General features: G+C 39.8%; 2 protein-coding genes across 4 annotated transcripts; one reads left to right on the plus strand and one right to left on the minus strand.

Moving 5' to 3' along the window:
* Nucleotides 1–5,161: 5,161 nt before the first annotated feature.
* On the minus strand, nt 5,162–21,296 carry LOC111874123 (myosin-10). Of its 2 annotated transcripts, none has more exons than XM_023869348.2 (7): nt 21,101–21,296; nt 18,394–18,578; nt 15,295–16,939; nt 11,491–11,863; nt 10,108–10,478; nt 7,795–8,088; nt 5,162–5,201 (listed from the first exon to the last, which is right to left on the minus strand). In XM_023869348.2, the coding sequence occupies exons 3-6, from the start codon at nt 16,692–16,694 to the stop codon at nt 7,815–7,817; spliced, it is 2,418 nt and encodes an 805-aa protein (XP_023725116.1). In that variant the 5' UTR covers nt 16,695–16,939; nt 18,394–18,578; nt 21,101–21,296; the 3' UTR covers nt 5,162–5,201; nt 7,795–7,814. The 2 variants fall into 2 exon arrangements, with proteins under 2 accessions (XP_023725116.1, XP_023725117.1); XM_023869349.1 differs by lacking the exon at nt 21,101–21,296 and adding an exon at nt 20,974–21,091.
* Nucleotides 21,297–22,981: 1,685 nt separating this feature from the next.
* Nucleotides 22,982–24,866, plus strand: LOC111874188. 2 transcript variants are annotated; one of them, XM_023869476.2, is made up of 2 exons: nt 22,982–23,287; nt 23,581–24,866. In XM_023869476.2, the coding sequence occupies exon 2, from the start codon at nt 23,710–23,712 to the stop codon at nt 24,553–24,555; it is 846 nt and encodes a 281-aa protein (XP_023725244.1). In that variant the 5' UTR covers nt 22,982–23,287; nt 23,581–23,709; the 3' UTR covers nt 24,556–24,866. The 2 variants fall into 2 exon arrangements, with proteins under 2 accessions (XP_023725244.1, XP_023725243.1); XM_023869475.2 differs by having other exon boundaries at nt 22,982–23,102; nt 23,226–24,866.
* The last annotated feature ends 950 nt before the right edge of the window (nt 24,867–25,816 follow it).

Genomic DNA, 25,816 nt, shown 5'->3' on the forward strand with positions numbered 1-25,816 from the left:
GAATTGTGGAACCACTGAATATGAAGTAAGGAAGTCAGTGTTTGGTTTTGTTTGTAATAGTTAACTGTGTAGTGATGGATCAGCCATGCAGTAAACATCAACACTGAAGCATGCAGCATTCATTAATAGAACACAGGGTCTAGTACCACCTCTCAAGTCTCTTACAGGGAGGACATTCCAGTAACAATCTGTCTGGACATGGTTGTGACAAAGAGACAAATTCTGTTCCTTCCAGGAACAAAAAAAGTTTGTCTAACCCTTAGCCTGGCTGAGCTATCCGGGCTCATTTTTTATCAGCTGGGGAAGGGTTTATATTAGCATCTGACAGCAAGATGGTGATGCATGATGAATTGGAAAGGATTTGGCCTAATTGGGGTACAATCCTGGCATTTGCTTAGAGGGAACCCATTAAAATCCTCCTAATTTTACAATTGAAATTGTAAAATATGGATCCATTTTAAAGTAACTCAATGCAAGAACTTAAATTGATTCTTGTGTCTTGCATGATGATGACCTAGGAAAAGTCGAAACACATAGTGCAAAAACCTGTGCATAGTAAAGAAATGTTGATATGGTAGTATCTATTTTATCTTCATTTTGTAGAAATTATTGTTGTGTAGACGGCCCAATTTACGCTATTTATTGATTGTATAACAAATAAGGTAATGCAAAGGTAGAGCTGTCTCTCTGCTTAATTTATTAAGCACCACGCCATTAAGACATATGGGGAATAGCATTATAGTTCCACAATTCTTGAACTCAGCACTAGATGGTGGTGGTCAGCTTCACACCTTGGCCACTTTACCCCTTGGGAAAGACCCCCCCCTACACAGGTACCCATTGGATATGAGGTTGGGTGGCCCCATGGCCAGTCTGGACGTTGAGGAGTAGAGAAAAATTTCTTGCCCTTGCCAAGAATCGAATCCCAGCCATGCAGCTCATAGCTATACCGACTGAGCTATCCCAGCTCTATATAAAGAATAAGGTAAAATACGAAGGTTTAGGAGGTAAAACATAAAACTTATATTCAGATCCATTTAGCTCTAGCAACACACACAAACTCTCACGCTAAGAATGCCCTCAGCAACATAAAAGCAAACTGAAAGGATCTTTAAAATCAGATATAGTGACTATGTTATATTTTAGCGTCCTGTTGCACTGATTTATGTCCATGATTTATTCTAACCGTCTTACAGACTCACACACACAGTCACAGGAGCAAGACACAATACAAAGCACAATACACACACGAAAGTAGGAAGAATGCTCTGATAGAGGAAGATAGGTGTGACTCGCGTATTGAGATAACGACATAAGGATGACAAATCCTGAACAGTTTTAATATTTTTAATATTTAAAATTTATCAATATATAGGATGAGTATATATTTTAGTATAAAGACAACAGGGCATGCAATGAAGTAGTTTGACGTACAACGAAAAGCACCTGAAGATGGCACTTTTGTGCTGAAACATGTAGTGCAAGAGAGAAGAGTAAGGTGAATAAATGTATGCACTGTAAGACGGTTAGAATAAATCATAGTGACTATATCCATGACAACAAACAAACAAGAAACTCAAAATTTGCTCAACATAAACTAGAAATAAGTAACTCATATGGCCCCCTTGAAGATACGTTATGTACATCTCATACAATAACAATATGTTCTGGGTAGAACTAATCATCTATTTTCTTTTGATACGAAACAAACTGCACAGAAAATGTATTCGTTGCCACAGTGAAGTTTTTATTGAGCTGTTTCCTAGCAACAACGTGGAGGGATATACATCCAGACACACAGACTGTTGGGAGGGATTTGGGAGAGTGTTGGTATAACTGCATGCACATTTCACCCCTGCATTAGATGGAGGTGAGTGGTCAGCTTCATGTTCCAGCCACTTTAACTCCAGTACCCACTACACAGGAGGCTGGGTGGGTCCCAGAGCCAGTCTGGATGCTGCAGAGGGGAGAAAAATCTCTTACCCTCACTAAGAAACAATCCCCAATTGCTCAGTCATCCAACCCATAGCCTGTTAACTCTACAGTAAGCTATCCCACCTCTCACATCACTAGTGAGTGTCAAGAAGGATACAACCTTCCCTGTGTGTTCAGAGAAACAAATATGAATATGTCTAAAGAAATGCAGACCCCATGTTCCTACTGTGGGTGTTTCAAGGCATTTGAAATGATATGGAAACATTCGTTTTATATTTGCACTGGCTGCAAATGACATTTTGAAGCCTTTCTTCGAAACCGTCTTCCACTGAGACCCTGCAAGGTGTGTATTCAATACACACAGTGAACTGCAGGCTGTTGTAGTTTGTTATTTTTAGTTTTATGTAAAAGAGAAGTGATCCCTATTAATAATGTTGTATTTTAGCATCCTGTTGCACTGATTCGTGTCCATGATGGGTATGTATTATGATGGAGAGCAGTGCAATAGTTTAACGTAAATAACACACCTGAGGATGGCACAGTGATGCCGAAACATGTAGTGAAGTGACAAGTGAGACTGTGTGCACTAGAAGACGGTCAATACATACACATCATGGACAAGAAGTGATTCAATGAAGTCCTGTCAGGTGATCTGTCATGTGAAGATGGAGTTAGTATCCTTGTTCTGGAGACTGCCTCTGTCCCTCTGTTGCTGTCGATATCTAGATCACACGGCGTCAAACACGCAGGATCACTGATGAATGGGAAAGGATTTGGAAGGAAGTGGTAATGGCCTAATTGAGATATTAACCTCATATCTGCCTGGAGAGACTGAGGAAAGCCACAAAAAAACTCACTCAGGATAGCTGGTGTTCTAGCTGAGATTCAAACACAGTACTTCTCAAATAAAAATCTGAAGTGTATAGCTATAGGCCAACATGTTAGGTGCCTCTGTCTCCAGTTAGGGATTGTAGTGATCAGTGACAAGTCTACGTGTTTTATTTATACCAACATAGGAGGCTGAGCTGTCCCCACATTTGACACTAAGTGAACAACAGGTAGAATCAGGCAGTGAATCATCACAATCCACCTTTCTTAACCTGAACACCATAGCATTGTAGATGTCGTTGGTCCTACATTACAATTTCTTAACACAGACAAAAGTGACTATGACACTCATCACATCAACCCCTCATGGAGGGAGGGAGGTAAGGAGGGAGAGACTCTGAAATTTTGGAACCTAATCACATCTTAATTCAGCTCATCACCTGAGAAGACCTACTGCACCCAGTTATGATGAAAGTTTAAAGGAGTTTTTCTTAATATGCACTCCTGGGCTTGGAGATAAAAGGAGGAAAATAGAATTCTTCTTGAAGATAAAAATTTGTGCTTCAGTGTAAGATGGGTCGGTTTTGGCCTATCTGTAGATGCATTCTGCAGATCCTAGTAAGCAGGATGTAGGAGGCTAGGATGCAGTATATGACTCATATAGAAGCATGCAAAATACAAGGCTCGGATAAAAAGTAGTGGCAATACTGCTGTAATATGAAGGATGTGTGTCAGGTGGCACTAGCGCCGTCTGTAGCTGATAGCAGAAGTTCAGTTGAAGTGGTGCAGTGAGTGGCTCTGGTTGTGTTTCATTGAGTTGCATTGTGCATCGTCTTGAAGTGCAGGAGCCCAGTTCAAGCACCCTAACATATTTATGAAACAAGAACAACGCTCCTGGATAGAAATTGAAGTTGCACGAGGTTGTAGTGCACAAAACTATTATCAGGGATTGCGAGAAGCATGTGGTGATGCTGCTTTGCCATATCGCACAGTGGCACGATGGGTGAAATTGATCCGTGAAGGGAGGGATGCCATTCAGGACAGCCATTGTTCAGGATGACCCCATGTTGACAACCACACAATTCAGCTTGCTTCTTTGCTGGATGTCGATCGTCGATGGGCTGCGCAGGAGTTAGCTGCTGAGGTAGGCGTATGTCACAAAACCGTGCTCCACATTCTGCACGATATTCTTGGATACCGCAAAATTGCAGCGCGTTGGATACCCCATACAATGTCCGAGGTGCAACAATGGCAACGTTATGTAATTGCACAGGACTTGTTGGACTGGTACCAGAGGGAAGGTGATGACTTCCTTGGAAGGATCATCACTCTGGACGAAACTCTGGCCCGCTCATATGAACTGTACTTGAAGCAACAATCAAATGAATGGAAGCATCCTGGCTCTCCTCGTCCAAAGAAAGTGCACCCTACACAGAGTAATGTGAAGGTGATATTCACTGTGGCATATGACACTGACGGAGTAATACTGCACCACTCTGTACCTCAATGACAGACAGTAAACGCTGCCTACTACTGCAATTTCCTGCATAATTCTCTTCGTTCAGCACTCAGGAGAAAGCTACTATACTTGTTGGCAACGAACCCCATCATCCTTCACGACAATGCAAGGGCTCATACTGCTGACGCTGTCAAGGATCTCCTTCGCCACTGGCAATGGGAGATACTGCAACATCCACCATACTCACCCGATATGAGTCCGTGCAATTATGATCTCTCTGCCAAAATGAAAAAACCAAAGCGAGGGACACATTACAACACATGAGAGGAGATTATTCGTGCTGTAGGGCGGTCACTGCTGGAGAAGTGGATGCGCTGATGGTGTATGACGCCTTCCACAAATTTGGCAGAAGGTGGTACACATGGGGGGCGATTATATTGAAGGAATGTAAGTGTGTTTACCTCAGGTAATAAGGTCATTTCAGAACTATAGAGGTGTTGCCACTACTTTTTATCTGACCTATGTACAATGTACTTACACAACATATCCCAGCAAGAAAACAGACCACAGTACATCCAACCACATATATAATTACTCTATTTGAATTATACAAAATATTTACAACTACCTACAATTACATTGCACTAAATATATGCATGTTGTATTAAGAAACTAAGACATGAAATACATTACTGTACACATAATTACGTACAGTACATACATACATATCACATGTGCAGGCTACTACTGTCCATATATATATAAAGGTAAAGATATCCCTGCAACAGGCTGTGTAGGGCCATAGGATTGTGAGTTGTCAAGGCTCCCACATTTTCTGGACAATCAGCTCACAGATGGTGGTGAGGTTGTCAGCCTTACATGCTGGCCACACTTTATGCATAGGAAGATTCCTGGTACTCATTTCTGCTAGAGGTTGGTTGACTCCAGGGCCATAATGCAGCTGGAAGGATTAGGCCAACTGAAAAAATTAAATGACCTCATCGGGAATCGAACCCATGACCATAAGAAAATAAAATATAACTGTAATTACACACACTACTGTGGTGAGTGAACAAATGATAAGTAATCTTAATGGTAACAATCATGAAAACCTCAAATCTCTGACATAACAGAGTTTATTGTGCAAGAAATAAAAATCGGTGCAAACACACTGCACATACTTCTCCATATACAACTGACCTTCACTACATTGACCTTGGAAACGAAATAAATCATTGTCTGGTAAACTTCTGTTGGTTTCTGAATACCGAACAATAATGAGATCCATGACTGACAAAATCAATATTTTGTGTTTTGGCCCTCAGTGCATGTACCGTTACTTTCCTGAATATACAACATATATAGTTTAATCCAGGGGGAAACGTAATGAAAATAATCAGCTCTGTTCTCAAGAAAATCGACATTTTGTGCTTTGAGACCCATCCAAAAGTACAACATTTTTGAAGCTAGAATGTTTATGTTCATCAGGCATCGACCTATGATGGATAAACTCTCAAATACAGAATGTGAAATAGAATCCATCCAACCACCCAGGTGCTAGCAAGGCACATATCCAAACAGACAAGTCATTCCAAAAACCACTCATTCACATAAGGGGGACTGAAAAAGTCCCCAAATCTCCAAATTAAATTTTTTTTCACAATCACAGTACTTTCTCATATATACTACATATATGGTAAAGATAAGGTAAAGCTGTCCCCGTGCTCAGCGAATTAAGCACTACGCCATGAAGGTATATGGGGGAGTGAATGTATAGATCCACTTTTTTTGACCTTGGCACTAGCTAGAGGTGAGTGGTTAGCTTCACACCCCTGCTGCTTTACCCCTGGGGAAAGAGGCCCCAGTACCCAATGGATAGGAGGCTGAGTGGACCCCAGAGGCAGCCTGGATGACTTGAAGAAGAGAAAATTCTTGACCCTACCAGGACTCGAACTTCAACCCCTCAGTTGTCTAGCCTGTAGCCAGTCACTATACCGACTACACTACCCTGGCTCTTTACACTACATATATATGAAAAAGTAAAAATAGGCACAGAAACTACTGACTAACTAACCAACAAATCAACCAACCAACTTCCTTTCTTACTCTGTGACCAGCCAAATTCCAGTCACAGGTGAAGCCCTAACTTAATGCCCTGGATCTGATTCAGTGTTGTCTGGTCAGGGCTATCCCAAACCATAGGGGGCATTAACTGATGAATGTGGAGCAATGGTGGAATAATGATTAGCAGAGGAAAACCAAAGAATCTTGGAGGAAACCCCGCTCCAGTGCCACTTCATCCACTATATTAGCTCAGATGAAATCAACTGTGACTGAACCCAAGTCTCTGTGCTGAAAAGTCGGTGTCTCCCTGAGCTATGGCATACAATCAAGACTAACTGCCTGGCTGACTAACCAACCAGCTAACACCATGGAGCTGAGCCCTTCTTGAGAAGCCACCAGTCGCCCAGCGACTCAAGAATTTCCCAGCATTTTATGCCACCCAAACATTCATTACCATGTTCACAAGAAGCTGCCAATGGTCCCCATCCTAGGCTTGATGAATCCAGTCCACATGACTCCACCCTATTTCTGTAAGACCTGTTTTTAATATTATCCTGCCACCTACATCCAGATATTCCCAATGTTCTTTTTCCTTCTGGCTTTATCACCAAAACTGTATATACATTTATCATCTCCCCCATGCTCACTACATGCACTATCCATGTCATCCTCCTTGACTTGTTCATTCCTTAGCAATATAAATTCATCAAAGGAGTACATGTGCATCAGAAGGAAATCTTCCAATACTCATTTATAGTTAGGTTTAATCCTTCAAATGACAAGCTTGCCAGAGAACAGCCTGCTTCATTGTAAATGCAGCTGCAGAGAGAAACTAACAACATTTACTCCAGTTACCTACAAATGACTCCAGGTACAGATAGATTCAAAGCCTAATCTTTCCTCTAAATAATGGTGTATCACACATGATGCCTTCTATTGAGAAAAATGTAGTTTGAAATGATTAACAGGCCAGTGTCTTCAACTGTGGCAGTTTTATTGTAGGTACACTGAGTCAATCTAATTGGCTTGTAGTGTCGAAAGCACTAAAGGTTACTGTTTTCTTACAGTGTTTCTCCTCACTTTTCTTCACGTTTTATTGGTTCACTCAGAGCCATTGCTTCGCCCTATCACTCTGCCCTTCAAAGAATTACAGCTTTAAGAGCCAGTGTTCTTTATATTTTGCTCCTTCCTCCTATTGGTCCTCTCAGGACCCCCACTCCCACCTTCCCCCTATACATATAACACTTCCTCCACACATGGTTTTCTCTTCTACTCTGAAGATGGAGGCAGCAGGATCTCATAAAACTTTGGGAACTATCCATCAATGTACACAGAAGAGAGAAATCTTCATAGGTTAGTTTAGTGCTTGTTAGTATATTGTTTAACTGTCTACTGATATTAGTGAAATATCATAATAGTCATAATATGATACTTTAGCAGGACCTACTTTTTCCTTCCTGATTTATACTATCTAGACATTCATCATGATCTTATGTTTGCCCACTTACTTCTGTGCACCTTTCAGACTTCATTCGCTCCCTGTGATGGCATGCAGAAACACAGGGCCCCTATTTTCAGCCATTTCTCTTGCTGTGTGTCCATCCTCGTTGATGGCGGTCAAGTCTGCACCATGGCGCACAAGGAACCGTGCCACATCTGTATGCCCACCCTGCACTGCTCTGTGCAGAGGCCTCCAATCACCTGCACTCCAGCTATTCACATCAGCACCCCGTTCCAGCAACAAGCGTGTGGCATTCAGGTGGCCATTCCATGCAGCATAGTGCAGGGGTGTGCTGTACCACCTGCATACAAAGTTTCACATTACAACTCAACAGATGATCATTTTATAATGATTACAGGCTTCTGGGATGTGCCGCTGTGTAATGCGATAGCTATACTTTGTCTAAGATATATATGAGGGTATGTCATACTTTGAGTAGCTATCCTTATAGAAGAGAAGTCATGTGTGTTCAACAATATCTCCAATATAGTGATTCTGGTTCTCGCTGTAAGCTGCAAATAGAATGACACAATCTATGTTGCCATCTGTATACGACACATCCTGAAGGATGTTTCAGACACAGTTTATGTACCAATGTTCACGAAGAACCCACTGCCACTTCCATCCTTAAGGTAGAATATGAGGACAACAAGTTCCTCCAGAACACCGATACCAGTCTAGAAAACTACATGGCTTCACATTCCAGAATACTGCAACACTGGCACTCATTGCTGTGGGAACTTCAAGTGTTACACACATCAACATATTGGATTGTATTCATTTTGACTACTACCTGAATGAAACACATTCTATTTGTAGTACTTATCTGTCCTCTTACAGAGAGAGGGGACCAGAAATACAGCAAAGCTAGCACAGCACACCATGTAAAAGTTTATTAACTTTCGAAACAACATGCTGGCATTTTACAATGTCACAGATGTTTCTTCTTTTGTGAGTAAATAATATACACACTGTGAGAAAAAAATGCAGGAAAATATCCCCCCCAAATATTTCTTGTCCAAGTAGTTAATATAAAGTTCCAACACATGTCACATGTTTCTTAAGATAAAAAATGTTGGTACTTGGCACATGTATGGTTGGATGCAGTTTACGATGAAGTTCACTAAGTAAAGATGTGACTTTATAAATCAAAATTGTAAATTTTCACTCCTGACGCACATTTTACATGTTCCATCAATGGGTAAAAGTAGCAGAATGATGTCCAGAGAGGTATCCAAGATCTCTGTCCTTCTGTTCCAGTTCATCACACCATAAAATGCCTATTTACACCCTGACAAACAAGTACTGTTGACAGTCTCTGAGAATGAGGGCTGTAGCAATCCAATGGGTGATGAAGCTTATTTCCACAGGTTACCAAAAATGCTAATGGTCTAATTATCACATGTGCATCATTAGTAATTGAGGGGCACACAGTAGCATAGTTGGTTGAGGCAATATGCTACAAGACTGAAGGTTGCAGGTTCAATTCCCAATGAGGTCACTGGATTTTTCAATTGGCCTAATCCTTCCAGCCACACTATGGCCCTGGAGTCGAGTCATCCTCTAACAGAAACGAGTACCAGGAATCTTCAGGGGGGGGTAAAGGACAGCCAGCACATAAGGCTGACAACCTCACTGCCATCTGTGAGCCGACTGTCTAGAAAACGTGTGAGCCTTGATATCTCACAATCCTATGGGCCTCCTCAGCCTGTTACAGGGATAGCTCTACCTTTCACCCTTTCTCAGTAGTAATTATACGAACAAACAAAAAAAAAACCTCCGTGGTTTTAGTCCGCAAATGAACTTTACCGACAATTATACCTATAATTATACACGCTTTTAAATTGCTAAATCACAAGATTTATGACTATATTATGAATGTCAGGTGTACGTGTATTTGTTTGTTCGTGTGTGTGTGTGTGTGTGTGCGTGCATGTGTGCTGTCAAAAATTTTTGTTCACATCAAGGGAATTTCACACTAAGAGTTCTAGGAACCACTGAGGTAGACAAGTACCAACATTCTGTAGGAACCTGCCGCCTCCGTCCTCCTCCCCTTCTACCGCGAAAAAGGAGTTTCTCTTGAAACATTGGTACTCACCAAGCAAATCTACCCAGTGTCAAACCCCAGATAATCTTGACACCACTCTAAGAACCTCGAGTCTTACACAGTCTCTCAATGTTATCACAAACTGAAAACAATAAACGAGTCACAACTTGGACTCCCATTTCCCTGCACAGAGATTGTTCAAAAAGGTCTAAATGTGGATTCCCTGGGACAGTGGACTGGAAGAAGACATCTAAAATCTGAAACATAATGTACCTGTTTCCTGCTGATACATTTGCACCAATATCGATAAGATGGCGTATGACCTCAGTGTGCCCCTGTTTGGCAGCCTGATGCAGTGCAGAGCGCCCATCTTTGTCTTCAATCATCAGCTTTGCTCCATTTCCAATAAGCATCAGAACTAATGTAACATCTCCCAGTTCTGCAGCCCGCAACAGTGGCAGTTTTCCTGTGTGGTCTGCAATATTGGCATCACTGCCTGAATCCAGCAATATCTGTAGGACCACTGGTTCTCCATACTCCACAGCAGCTACCAGGGAGCTCCACTTGCCAGTGTCACGTTTATGTGCCTGTAGAAACTGCAGGAATTCCTTCAGGTGCTCCTTCCTTCCCTGCAGTTCTCTTACCTGCATATATACGCATCATTTGTTGTACTAAAAATCTGTAATTTCTGCATTTGTTACTGCAGCCCCAGCAAGTGCTACGTTCTAATTTCTCAGTAACAGCAAATAATGCAATCCTATAGGCAGTCAAAACAATTACATACAGAGGGGTGAGAAAGCAGTGAAATTTAACTATTTAGGAATGACAGTAACAGATTAAAATTAAACTTCTGTCTTATGGGATGTGACACCATGCAGTGTGGTAGCCATCTACCAATGTTTCAGAGGAATGTGCTGCATCCATCTTCAGGGTACAAATTAACTGTCACACCCAAGAGACAGCAATTTTTATAGTCACTACCATAAGAACAAATCTTACATAATTTTATTGTCAGCTTGTTTATAAATGTCTGTAATTACAAGTCAATGAAAGTATTGGTGGAGAATGAACGCAGATAAAGCTATATGATTATGATAAGAGATGGAAATGAGAAACAGCCATAGTACAACTACAGTGGCCACATGGTCTAAGGCACGAAATGTCTTCACCTGCTCAAAAACTGGAATCATAGGTTCGAATCTCACTTGAGGCATGGATGTATGTGTATGTTTATTCTGTGTTTGTGCTCTCCTGTGTGCAGCTAGCAGCCTTGCAACAGGCTGATCCCCCATCCAAGGAGCCCTACTGACTGTGTAAAAGATCAAGAGACTGAAAAAGCAGCCAAGGTCAAACAGAGGGCATTATCACCTGGAATCGCTCCTTGAGTATCCATAGGATCAGGAAAGGCATCAGGCAAAATTAACCTGATTTCAAGGGGCACTTAAGATGCATGAAATACATTAGTTGCATCTTTCATCTTTTTACAAGATATCAAGGTCAGCTTCACTTGTTTATATAAAACTTAATATTTTTGTTCCCATAAAAGTTGTACAGCAAATAAATACAAAGCCAACGACCATAAATTGAGTACCATTCAATAATGATGGATAGTGCCCAATACATCAGAGACATACAGTCAGAAATAAAAACACTCACCGTGGCAAGTAGCTGCTCCTGCAGATATTTGTCTGACGGTGGCACTTCGGTCACTGCCTCAGCTTCTCTTGTCTCTAACCGAGCTGTGAGTAGCATGATGTGTTGAGTTTTATTACTGAGCACCTGTTTCAGGGCTGACACCTGTGCTGTACAGTTGCGATTCTCAACTTCCAAAATCTGGGCATGGCCCTTGTGTTTCTTCTTGTCAGTTACAAGCTCTAGCCCATATTCCTTTTCCTTCTGCAGGTCTGTTTCCAGCTGCATAACCAGTGTGCGGGCTGCTTCAAGTTGAATGAGAGTCTCCTGCACATGCCTCTGTTCTTTCTTAACATGGGCTGCCAGCTCTTCATTGACCAGGGCTTCCTTTTCCACTCTGAAACAGCAATCCATGCCATTACAGATATAAATTGCTAATGTCAAGTGTTTTCTGTATGGGTGTGAAATCTGGCATCTCAACCTACAGGGACACGCTGACAGGAAACAAATATTATGGTAATTGAATTGAGGATGACAAAATGAGCATGGCATGTAGCACACAGGGAAGTATGAGAAATGCATAAAATGTAGAGTTATCCCTGTGCTTAATTAATTAAGCACTATACCGTGAAGATGTATGAAGGAGTGGAGATATGGCTCCACCATTCTTGACCTCGGCATTAGATGGAGGTGAGTGGCCAGCTTTGAATTACGCATACAAAATATTAATTGGAAAACCTGAAGAGAAGAAACTATTTGGAAGACATAGCAACATATGGAAGAATATTAAAACATATCTTAATGAATCAGAGCTCAGTCTGGCAACTTCTGGCTCGCTTGTCTTCCTCTTCGACCCTTAAGATGTAAACAGTATGCTCCTCCAAAACACTGGTCTTCTACCAGACTATATGGTGTCACAAGGTATTACTCTTAATAGTGGCTGTGTTGGCATGTAATGGTTGTCCAGTAGTGCCTGAACAGACTCCTGTAGACATGGGATCCACTGCCACAAAACCCATTATTGGAGTCTGTCACATGTCAATTAAAGTTGGTCTGCAACCACATGGCTTCTTTCTTTAAGACCCATTTTAACATTATCCTCCCATGTATTCTTTGCTTTCATCATTAGTACTTTTCCACAAGGCTCCCACAACCAGCACATCAATATATGCCTTCTATGTACTGTATTTCACATCTGCTCACTGCAGTACCCTGCTGCCATATCTTCTTTTAGTGAGACCCCTGGTTGCAAGTAACACTGTAGGACTATATTTCTCTGCATTATGACTGAATAAATATTTTTATATGCTACTTAAACATGTTCCACACAGCTTACAAGTTTTGTTTAAATCTATACAACTGTTAAATTTTAATCAGTATTTTAAAAAGGTATTACTTTTGCGCCATCATATATTGCATTATAAATGATGTCTTCAGACATAAAATACTCACTTTTAATAAATAATTTAATATTTTGTGGTCATTTGTAGCAATATCTGTGTGCTTTATATAAATCTGACAACAGGAATATTATACAGAAGATTACCTTGGCAAAGAAAAAAGACAGGAGCAAATGACCCAGATTTCTTATTGCTTTAAACGGACACATTTCCACAGTATTCTCTAATACAATCTGTTACAGTTTATAACATTAATTCACCAATTAATTCTGTTTATTATGTTTCAGCTTGTACAGGATCATCATTCCATTCAAGATATTATTCTGGAAGTCTGCCAGTGTATCTGGCCATGGGTATTTACTCCAGAGACACGTTTCCAATCCCAAGCCTACAAAACAAACTATGCTACAGAGTTTGATATGTGTATATTCATGGACTCGAGAAAACTTTTTCATCTCTATCGTAGCTTATTTAACAACACTGCCAATATCTGAGACTACATAGCATAGAATGCTATGATGAATATTAAATAACGAATGGGATGCAGAAGTGCTCATAGCCTGAGGTACTACTGCAGTACTTGCCAGGACAGGTTAAGAAAAATCATGATGTACCTCGGTAAGGATAGCAAATCTCTGGGCTAAGAATTGAACCAGGGACTTCCCGAATACATAGCAGGACTGCTAACTACTCAACTGCAGTGTTCTATGAGATGCTGGATTGAGTTACGAATTAGTGATCAGTGATGACCAAGGGACTGATATGGGCTTAATCAGATCCTGCACACTCCTACAGCTGGACCTGCCTCAGACCCAAGGAGTCAGTAAGCAATCTTTTATTCGTTTTTATTATTGTTACATTCATCTTCTTTCTCTTCTCTCCTCCATCCTTTATTCCTGTTCTTTCTTTCTTTCTTTCTCCAATTCTTTTTCCTTCTTCTGTTCATCTTCAGTGTCCATCCCCTGTTCTAATAGATCCGTGATTACAAGTAATTGTAATCATTTCACTAATGCACACACTTTACACAGCACACATTTAAGTCTTTTCAGTCTGCTGTGTCTTCACCAGTCTTCTGGCAACGGCTTCCAACGGAGGACATTCTCCTTCCTCTAGATTCCCGAACCAGCCCCGTACCTCAGCTACAGAAACTCTCAACTAACTGACTGACTGACTGACTGACTGAATCAATCACTCACTCACTCACCCACCAACCAACTCAACTCAACTCAACTGTCCTGCTTATAACACCTCAGCATGGACTGTGCAGAAAACACTGTTCCTCTGTTGCTGTTTAGGGGCCACTGCCCAGTAACGGCCATTTTCTAGTTGTCTGTTGCCTATCAATGGGTCTACATGCCATAGTAATGTTGTATTGTAGCATCCTCTTGCACTGTGTCTACTTTTTAATCATGTATGCACTGCCACTTCACATGCAACTCACATTAAAGTTTTAGAATTCAAAATTAAAATTTTTAAGTTTGATTTGTTTCATCCTGGTTCGTCACACTAACAATATTATAAAGGATTAATTAATTCCACCCAGTGTGACTGATAAAGTTGTTTTCCTTTTTAATATTTTATCCTTAACATGTTTCGGTCTTATTGACCCATACAATTAGAAACCACTATTACAATATGTTTTCTGAGTATTAATATATGCATACAATATTATCATAATACAATGAGTACAAAATCATATTAATAGTGGTTTCCAGTTTTATTGATATCCTTCTGAAGATGGTCTATATGACCGAAACATATTAAGGATAAAATATTAAAAAGGAAAAACACTTCATCAGTCACACTGGACAGAATTAATTAACCTTTTATAACTAAGTTTTTAAAACTCTCAACTGTTTCAAGTTGCATGTCTTTATTTTTAATATGTCTATTGCACAATATGTTTCAGCCTATTTGGCTATCATTATGTGCATTCAAATTGTTGGAGAAATTGCTGCACTTCTATACACTGTTGTAACTCATGTCGTTACGTTTTCCTTATTTTATGATATCTTAAAATCCAAAATATAATTTCGTTTTTGCACAGCATGTGTTGTATACTGGTATATTTTTGCAGTGCTGTACATGTTTCCTTCTGTTGTGCTGTATGTAGATATTATACAATTCTTCCTTCACCCTAATTCTCTTCTACTGCATTTCCATTTCCTCATTCTTTTATTTTTCCATCTATTCTTCTGTTCCATCTTTTCCTCTTCTTTGTTCTTCTTCTGCTCTTCTGATCTTCTTCTCCATGCCCTGGCATGTACAACTGTGTGCTCAGAGACTGAGAGGGCCAGTAGCAGAGGCTCCGCTGAAGGGCAGCTCAGACCCTTATCTTTCACTGAACTTGCCTGGAAGGATGGAAAGTATAAAAATCCATTAATCACAATATACAGCTTTGAGATATGAACCATGGGGCTTGTCTCACCTGTGCTCCAACTCAGCAGCCTGCAGTTTCTCTTTCTGCAACCGCAGTTCCAGCTCCAGGCAGCGGTTGTTCTCCTTCTCGAGAAGCAGCTCAACCACCACTACACACAGATGCATTTCCGCTGATCGCTGATCACCTAACTGTCTCAATCTGCCAGCCCGAAGTGCTGCACCTCGCCTGCGCCTCTCTGCCAGAAGCAGTCTGTGCTGCTTCTGTCTCTCAAGATCTTTAGTCAAATCAATAAATTTTTCCCTTTCTTTCTCAAGATCTGTAGACATTTTCAAACACTGGTTTCTTACTTCTGCTAGATTTTCAGACAGTTTAACTCTGTTCTCAATTTCCAGTAAGGTAGCCAGCTGCATCAAGTAATGTCCCATTTCCTTCTCTAAGCTTTTTGCCAAATGTAGTCTACTTTCTATATCTTCATTTAGTTTTTTGATCAGATTGGACCTAAGTTGCTTTTCTTTCTGTAAATTTTCAGCCATTTGTAAATCATATTCATGTTTTGCTAGCAGTTTTAAAGTTAACTGGTGACTTCGTTCTTTTTCACTTTCCAATTTTTCAAACAACTCAAATCCTTGCTTGTTCTTTCTTTCCAGTTCTTCAGCCAATTGTAACGAATGTTTCTTTTCATTCTCCAGCTCTTTGTCCAACTGTGATCCTCGTTTCTTTTCATTTTCTAATTCCTTGGACATTTGCCTTCCATATTCCCTCTCTTTTTCTAAATATGCTGCCAGCTGTGATGAATGGTTTCTTTCATTCTCAAGCTGTTTATCCAATTGTAATCCTCGTTCCTTTTCAGTTTCTAATTCCTCGGCCATTTGCCTTCCAAACTCTTTTGCTTTTTCTAAATATGCTGCCAGCTGTGATGAATGGTTCCTTTCATTCTCAAGCTGTTTATCCAATTGTAATCCTCGTTTCTTTTCATTTCCTAATTCCTCGGCCATTTGCCTTCCATACTCTTTTGCTTTTTCTAAATGTGCTGCCAGCTGTGATGAATGATTTTCTTCATTTGCTAGCTGTTTACCCCATTGTAATTCTTGTTTCTTTTCATTTTCTAATTCCTCGGCCAATTGCAATCCATTTCCTACCACTTGGTTTCCGTCACTTGACCTCAGACACACAAATTTTCTGTCACTGATCGATGCAAGCAACCGGTGTCCTCGCTGTTTCTCCCATTCTAGTTTCTCGTGTTGCTGCCGCAACTGTGACTGAAGCCTTTGGATGACCGCCAACAGTTGCACTGAATCTTGGTATAAGTCCTCTCCCAGAGAGCAGGTAACTTCTTGAGGTTGCAGATTGACACTGTGCTCTGATAATTTACAATCCTGTGCCTGGTGAATGGCATGCAGGAACAGTAGCAACAGTAGCAGGTGAGCGGTGCCATTATGGTAGAGCATCGTTGATGTACATGCCTCTATGGTAAAAATAATTGAATTGTTTGATTCAACAGCTCCCAGTTCTATAGACTAGCTTCATATCTCCTTCAATTTAGGCTAAAGATGGTCCATTCCTGCTTCAGTCTGACAGGTCCCAGGCTCACACCGTGGTCTCTCTTCCAACCTGCCTATATATCCTAACTTAACTTCAACCTTGAAGATGTAAACAGTATGTTCTTCTGAAACCACGGTATATGCCTACATGGCTACACAGGATCACAAACCAGAAAACCACAGTTTGAATAATCACCACTGCAAAAACTTCAAAACCAATATTTGTATTCATGACCTACCTCAAATCAACATTACTGGTAATCAAGAATTAATTCTGTGAAACTGTCAAGTTGGTATTTCTGATGAATGATATTTCAGATAGAATGACATGAGTATGATTTTCAAAAATAAACTTCATGAAGCTCAGTCCATTGCTAACTTTGAAAGCAATATCAAGAAAACTGTTTTTCAGCATTTACAGCTCTTAAAATTTTATTTGTAACCCCAGTGTGTCAAATTTTGTAACATATTCTAAAATGCTCTTCATCATTTTGCACAGCATGTAAATAAGGATTTTTTTTTATTCACTTAGTGGGGTGTGGAGTCCAACTAGGTCCACTCAGCACGGTGGCCACTGATTGGCCTATTGTACCTGCCCCAGGTGATTATGATGATGGAGAATTTGGTGGAATGAAGATTGGCTGGCAGGGGAAACCAAAGAACTTGGAGAAAACCCACCCCAGCGCCACTTTGTCCACCACAAATCCCACTTGACCAGACCCGGGATCGAACCCAAACTGCCGCGGTGGGAAGCCAGTGACTAACTGCTTGAGCTATGGCATGGCCTTGGATTTCCTTACTTTAGCATTTATAAATCAATATTAAAAATGTTGCCATTAAGTGGGCAGCATTCTGCTTCACATGCTGTTGGTTATGAATTCAAATCCTAATCTGGAGACCAGCTATCATGACTGAGATTTTATTGTGGTTTTCCTCAGTCCCTTCAGACATGCTTTGGGAGCACCTCAAATAAGGTCACAAATACTTCCTTCTGCATCACTTCCAATTCGTTATTAACAAATAATTTTATCATCTGACACAATACGCCATGAGATATGGACAGCATCATTATATAAACCATAAATAAATGAAAAGTAAAATGTAATCATAAAATTCTAAAGATAAATTACTCCTTTGGTTAATTTTGTCTTTTGTACACATGTGTAACCACTGTCTTAAATGCAACACTTATTTTCATGTCTCATGCATCTTACTACAACATGTTCCAGCCTAGTTCAGCCAACATCAGGTGTACACACTCTTGCTGAAACTGTTGCATGTCATCTTTGTATGTCACATAAGAATGCATTGTTATCTTTAATTCTAAAACCTTTAATATTCATAAAATTGTTGATTCAGCTGTGTTGTTTGTTGCAGTGGTGTGTGGTTATCAACTCACTACTGAGTCAGTCTGTTCTGTGTACATACAGATTCTGAATGTTGATTATTGTTGATCAACGGCACTGACTTTGTGAAAGGGGAATTTGTTTTGGTGAAATATAAAATAAACTGCTTGTGCAGCAAGACTTTCATACTGACTTAAAGTATAATATAGCACTTCAAGAAATACTGAAAATAATGAGCTTGTGATTTATACAGTACTCACCCATTTCATCAAGACATCAAGTGACCATCTAGCATGGAAATAAACCAATCACAGCTGAAGCCTCAGCATCAAAGCCAAGGTCAGAGGCCATTGATAAGAAATGGAAGCATGCTGGCAGACTGCCATACCACTGCCACACATGCATGCAGTGCTCTAGGGGTGGCCAATCATTTGCACCATAATGCCTGCATTGTATAAATTTCATGTCACAAGCAAATTCAATATACTGTGACCTGTTGCGCAATGGAGGACCCCTCCTTCCCCAGCGGTACGTGGCAGCATCGTAGCGCTGTCATTACTATGGTAATAGGCGACTCAACACCCCGCCCCTCTCCCCATGGTGACATAACATGCAACGCAGCTGTGACATGGGTAACAGGCAACAGCGGTACCCATTGCGTAAGAGGCAGGCGTTGCGACTATATAAGGGAACTACACAGCTGCCGAAGGCAGTTAAAAGTGTATCAGCCGCTGAAGTGAGTTCTCAAGGCAGCACCTACGAGTTGAGTTGGAATATAGCAGCCGTTGCGGATAGAAGAACCGGACGCATGTGTGATAATCAGTGATGGTTCGTGATAACTGAGTAATAATTGGGAGTGTGTGACACAGTGACACTTGTATAGCTCCCGTATCGTAATTAATACGTGTATACTACTGAGGAGAGAGTGAACTGATTAGTGCATAGGGTTTGTAAAGTGTGGAAGCCTGTAACATTGTTATATTTTAATTGTAGCCGATACTTGTAGGTTGTTAAATAAACCAATTAACAATCCGAACGGCGTATTCAGTAAACTAAACACGTTACAATACATACATATAAACAAATTTCTTCTTCTGTTGTGGCATGCCTGCAAGTCTCTGTTTGCAACAACTAGCTGAATCTGTTTCAGGTAAGTATATTGACTACAGTTTAGTTTCATTATTTTGAAACACAGAGAAACCAAAGCAAAATCCAGCAAATGAATCCATATATTGAATCTGATGTTCTCACAGCATAGTGACCATGATGAGTTCTGTCTTCTGGAACGTCATGTTGTGTAGTTCAGTAGAAGCCCACAAACATTTCAATGGACATGTGGGAACATCCCACATACTATCATGCTGTTTCGCAGATCAACGGACAACACTCACTCCTGAGTCATTGCTGCACATTGCTGTCAGCTCTCATATTTATACAGCACCCGATGCCCAACCCACTTGCAGACCATCACCACTGACCAGGGATGCCAGTTTGAATCTCAACTCTTCCAATCCCTGGCCAAGCTGGGCATCGAGTGCTGTATAAATATGAGTGGTGGCAGCAATGTGATTGGTTAGCGTGAGTGATGGTGAAAAGTGAGCTAGACAGTGGGTGCTGTATAAATATGAGAGCTGAGAGCAATGTGCAGCAATGTGCTATTGACTTAGGAGTGAGTGTTGTCCGTTGATCGGCAAAACAGCGTGATAGTATGTGGGATGTTCCCACGGACATTTACCAAACTACATGGCATCACAACCCAGAAGATAGTCCTTTTAATGCATATGTAATTTTTGAGAAGTAATGATGGAAAAGCAAGGGGGAAGGGGAGGTTGTGGGGAACAATTATAAATGAAATTCTTAGATAAGTTGGAGCTCATAACTTAATGGAGCTAGAAGGAAAACAATTACAAAGGTTTGGCCGTGTAAACAGACAGGACACCAAGAAAGGAATTAGAATTAAAAGGAAAAAGACTATGAGTATGGACCAACCTGGAACAAGATGGTTGTGCCATGTACTAGAAGACATTATGAATCATGAAAAGAGATTGCAAGACAGTGTGGGTTTGTGGACAGAAAGAAGAGACTGGAGACTTCTGATTCACTGATTCACATAAAACAGAAATTGTGTTAGGAGGAAAAGAAGTTTATTTTCAGTCCCTTTTCCATGCTGTATATCTGTAGTGTCAACTATGTTTCAGAATAAAGGAGCAAACTCATGAGATAACTTCTTGCAGTGAGGGAGCAGTAATAACTAACTAATAGCAGTCAGCAATGAGAAAGCCACATTAATAAAAAATCAGTGAAAATACGTTTTTATTATGTTAATGTGCACCTTCAGTGGATAAACATATATCAGTATGGATGATGAAAAAATATGAACAATAAAAGGAGAAAAACGGAAGAGAACAGCAAAAAGGGGAATAGACAGGAAAGGGTGTACATGACAGGCTGAATACAAGTAGCAGCACATTACATGAACCACTTTAATGACATTATTACAATTTGCGTTGGATTTCTGAGCTAGAGTTTAATGCCTGACTTCAGTTTTCAGGGATAATTCATGTTTTAGAAAACATTGCAGTTGAAAATGTTGGGGTTATCGGTGGGTTTAGAAGGCCTTATATAAATCTAATGAATGTATAGGGGGTGGGCTTTCTCGGTCCTTGCACTGCGACCTACAGTGATCTATTGATGATGTGTTCTACTTGCTGGCTGCTTGACTTACTCTTTGACCCTGAAATCGAGGCAGCACATTCCTCCGAAATGTCGGCAAATTTCTTACCAAACAAGACGTCACATCTTTCAAGACAGTGTTGTTCAAGAATTACAACATTACTCACTTCACGAATAAAATCAGCATCATTAAAACTGTGTCATCATTCCATTTCATATTTCTTCTCCACATGACACAGTGAGAATCTTTATATTTTCATCTGTAGTAATGGAGTTACTGTTACATTTACTTACTATAATTTCGATGCCGGGGCACACACATGCTTCACGCCTAAATTATCGGAGGAAACAGGACACACACACAACACATCAAAATACCCGTGCAGACACTGTAACACGCATAAATTGGGGTAAATTTATAGACATGGCTGCGTATACTTCATATCTCCCTCGTTTTACCTTCTCCTCAACCCATCATCTTCACCGCCATTCTGGCCACGGAACGCACGGAACCACGGAACCATGGGCCTTAATGGCTTTCCTGTGAACTCTACATGTTCACCAACATATTTAATATGGAATATCAATAAATTTTTCTGTTCATAGCTAATGTTTGTGTTTTGTTATAAAAAGCCATCTCCTCCTTACTGAAGATGAAAATATCAGGAAACATGAGAGAAAAGGCGACAAAAATAATGAATTTTGTTTCATGATGTAAATATGTATTAGACCATAACACGACATACATCGCTCTTTCAAAGTACGTAAATATTACTAATTAGAATATCTAAAGGAAGATAAGCTAACGAAATTATTTGAAACCTAATTACAAATCTAATCAATACCTTTCGTCCCATGCACCACCGGATAATACTGTACATAAACAGCACTTTATTTACAAAGAATATGCATTAACAAAACTAGGAATTAATTTCTACAACCTTCCGTATTTCGCCTCCCTAGACGATTTCCAAAGTCATATTTTGAACAAGAAACCTTGCGGCGGAAATTTCTTATGTACGTGCGATGTCCTGTATGGCCGTAATTTCACCTCTGCGATTAAGAATCGCTACAGCCTAATACAACCACGAATCGGTGTAACTACAGAGCAGTGACAGAAGGATATATCTAAATCCTATTCAATCTTAAATTTTGCCGCTTTTGAAGTGCATGATCCCCATAAATTTAGTCAGTGTATGATATAAGAATGAAACAAATATACCAGTACAATGTTATGGCAAGTGCCACATTCCTTGATAGCCAATTGATTTGCTCTACGTTTCCTGTGGTCGGCAACATTAAGACTTCGATTTCTTCAATGAAATAAAATTCAAATAACTGAACTGCAATGTTTTTGTTCGGTTTGAGGTGCGGCTTGCGGTTTAGTCTAACACTATTTTCCGTTTACAATATTATATTTAAGGATCCTGTTACACTCACACAATATATATGAGACAAACTACGTCTTAAGTGCAACAATTTTATTGTAGTTCTTTCTTCTTCCCTTTCTCCACACTACATGTTTCGGCCCTAAATGGCCATCATCAGGTGTGTATTCTTACGTAGCTGCTACACTGCCCGTAGTTTAAAATTTAAAATCACCAGTCTTTCCAATTGTATGTATGTATAAAATCTTTGTTAACCTACACGCGTCAGTTTGATTTCTAAAATTTGTACTTTTTTAAAACTTCAATTCAAATTAAAATGTCTATAAATCTTCTTTTCTTTTTCCAAATGTTCAAAAATTAAAATTTTCTCGGGGTACACGCCCTATGTCTATAGTACTGCAGCGGCTACTTGTTTTATCGCTGTTCAGGTAGTGTTTTGTGTAGGCTCTCTCTGTGTGTCTCGCTGCTTATCTTTAATACGTGTGCGATAAAACAAGAAGTAGCCGCTGCAGCACTATAGACATAGGGCGTGTACCCCGAGAAAATTTTAATTTTTAAACATTTGGAAAAAAAAGAAGATTTATAGACATTTTAATTTGAATTGAAGTTTTAAAAAAGTGCAAATTTTAGAAATCAAACTGACGCGTGTAGGTTAGCAAAGATTTTATACATACATACAACTGGAAAGACTGGTGATTTTAAATTTTAAACTACGGGCAGTGTAGCAGCTACATAAGAATACACACCTGATGATGGCCATTTAGGGCCGAAACACGTAGTGTGGAGAAAGGGAAGAAGAAAGAACTACAATAAAATTGTTGCACTTAAGACAGAGTTTGTCTCATATATACTATTTTCCGTATTTCTTCCAGCAGTATTGGGTTATCTGATTTTGTGTTATTTGGTTGGTATGTGAAACAACAGGCATTTGTTTCGTTATATGACAAATTTAAATTATACTTCGGAGTTATATTTCATACCATGTATTTTAAGATTCAAATATTAATGTTTCATACTTTTGTACTTCTCAGATTAGGTGAAAACAAGAGATTCAGTGTTGAAACAAAGGAAGTGGTGAAGTTGACAGAAGAAGGTAGGACCCAATATAACCTCATACAACAAAGGACTAATATCCCTCAGTATGGTTTGTGCTGGAAGTCTTCGGTAGTTTTCCTTCATGAAGGCTGTAGGCGCCTTACGGAAGATTCTCAGATTGATATCGCTCTAAGATTTACAGATTGTTTTCTGAAAATGTCAGGTCACAAGCCATATGAATGTGAAAAACATTCAGTACGGGAAGGTTGTATTAAAAGTATGTCTGATAGGGCTTTCAATGCATTCACAGAATTTTACACACATGTATACAACATATGTTTCTTCCTCCAGAGCCAGATTTGGCATGAAGAGACTGAGAAAACCATAGATAGGCTATCAACAAGTTCTGCCCATGTAACAGAACAACTGGAAGAAGCAGAGGTAGTTCAGAGAACACTGTTGCAACAACAAAGGGAAAGCATGTCTGTTCAACAGGAACTTTTAACTAATGGATTATCATTAAGTGAAATACTTCACGTTTCCCAAGATAATCTTAATGCAATAATGAAAGAGTTTCATACTTCAACTCTTGAGCAGAAGAGAATTCTGTTTGAAGTGTTTGACAGATTAACATCCTTACAAGCTTGGGCAATTGGAGAAATTTCATGGTTTGATACAATCATGTTCTACGTTAGTAGTATTATAGTTTCATATGTTGTCACAGCAACACCAAGAACCCAAGAGGCAAGAATTTGGATATTTCTTATCATAACAGTGAATGCTGTAATTGAAAGAATTGTTGTTCGTCAGTTTCTTCAAGATGATGTGGAGCACCTCAATGAAACATTGTACTGGTGGATTTCGCAGTGCAGGAAAGTAATGTTAACAGTCTGTGTAGTGTGGATAGGTGTTACAATTTACCAGTACTGTGATTATAATGCTGTCAATCACCAATTGCTGATTCAGATCCAGAAGCAGAACATGGAAGTTATTCATTACTTAGAGAAAATGAGAGTGACAGATAATGATCCAACCCCAAAACTAACACTTGAGAATAAGTTGCTAGAAGTAAATGATGCTCCATTACTTGAACCAGCAGAGTTAGCTGAAGAGATAAATATGCTTCCAAGGATGAAGATGTGTGTAAAGTCCAAGTCTCCAACACCAACACTGTCATTGGTTAGTAGGAACACAAGTAGAAGTGATGCCTACATTGAGAAACGACAGTCGTCTAGAAGTCTAGTAGAGATACAGACCCCTGGAGTACGCTACAGCTTGCGAAGCAAGCGAGGAACTCCATCAAGTATAGGAAAGGAAACCGTGTGAGACCAGGTTACAAGTCTAACTGTTGCTTGATGTAGTGTCTAATGTAACTAGGTCTTTCAGGGTTAAGCATCCAGTGCATGTTTACTAAACAGCTCCACTTAGTGAAGTCCTTCTTAATAAGCCAGTAGTTGCTTAGCTTGTTGAGAAATACTGAGCATTTCACAGAATCCAAAGGTTCATTATTGTATTCACAACAGCCTGCCACTGGTCCCTATCCTGAGCCCAATCAGACCAGTCCACCCACTCCCATCCTGTTTCTTTAATAAGTAAAAAGTAAAGTAAAGGTCTCCCTGTAACAGGCTGTGGAGGCCCATAGGGTTGTGAGATGTTGAGGCTCCCACATTTTCTAGACAATTGGCTCATAGATGGCAGTAAGGTTGTCAGCCTTACATGCCAGCAGCCCTTTAATCCCAAGAATATTTCAAGAATATTCCTGGTACTCATTTCTGTTAGGGGCTGAGTTGACCACAGGGCCGTAGTGCTGCTCAAAGGATGACGTCAAGTGAAAGAAAATCCAACTCATCGAGATTTGATCCCACGACCTTCTGGCTTGTAGCATAGTGCCTCAACCAACTATGCTAATATCCATTTTAATGTTATCTTCCCATCTATGTCTAGGTCTTCCTACTTGCCTCTTTCATCCAGCTTTTCCTACCAAAATACTGCATGCATTTATCTCCTATGCACATTGCATACCCTGCCCATCCCATCCTACTCGACTTGATCTTTCTAAAAGTATCAGGTGAGGAGTATAAATTATGAAGCTCCTCATCATGCAGTTTCCTCCATCCTTCAGAGGTGCAGATATTCTCAGCATCCTGTTCTCAAACACTCTCAGTCTGTGTTATTCTTTTGATGTAAGAGACAAAGTCTCACAACCATACAAAAGTACAGGCAGAATTAGTTTTTATGTATGTTAATCTTTACATTTTTCAGATGATTCTGAACTGAATGGAAGAAAATATTTCCTGAATTTAATCTGCTTGTAAGTTCTTCATGAATGCAATTCCAATCTGTTAGCATCATTCCCAAATACAGTAGAATGCTGATTATCCGAATTCATTAGTGATAAGATGGTTCGGATAACTGAATCTTATTCACAAAAAACACTGTTATAACACTATTATAATAGTAAAAGCTGAAGAACTTTTTTAAAACAGGTGAAACATGAAAATTTAATTAATGTGATTATAAATTAAAACTTCACAATTGAGAAGGTCCAACAATGATATTCGTTTAGCTGGCAATTCAGATAAATGGC

This window comes from Cryptotermes secundus, unplaced genomic scaffold, assembly GCF_002891405.2.
Source record: "Cryptotermes secundus unplaced genomic scaffold, Csec_1.0 scaffold26, whole genome shotgun sequence".
Taxonomy (NCBI): Eukaryota; Metazoa; Arthropoda; class Insecta; order Blattodea; family Kalotermitidae; genus Cryptotermes; species Cryptotermes secundus.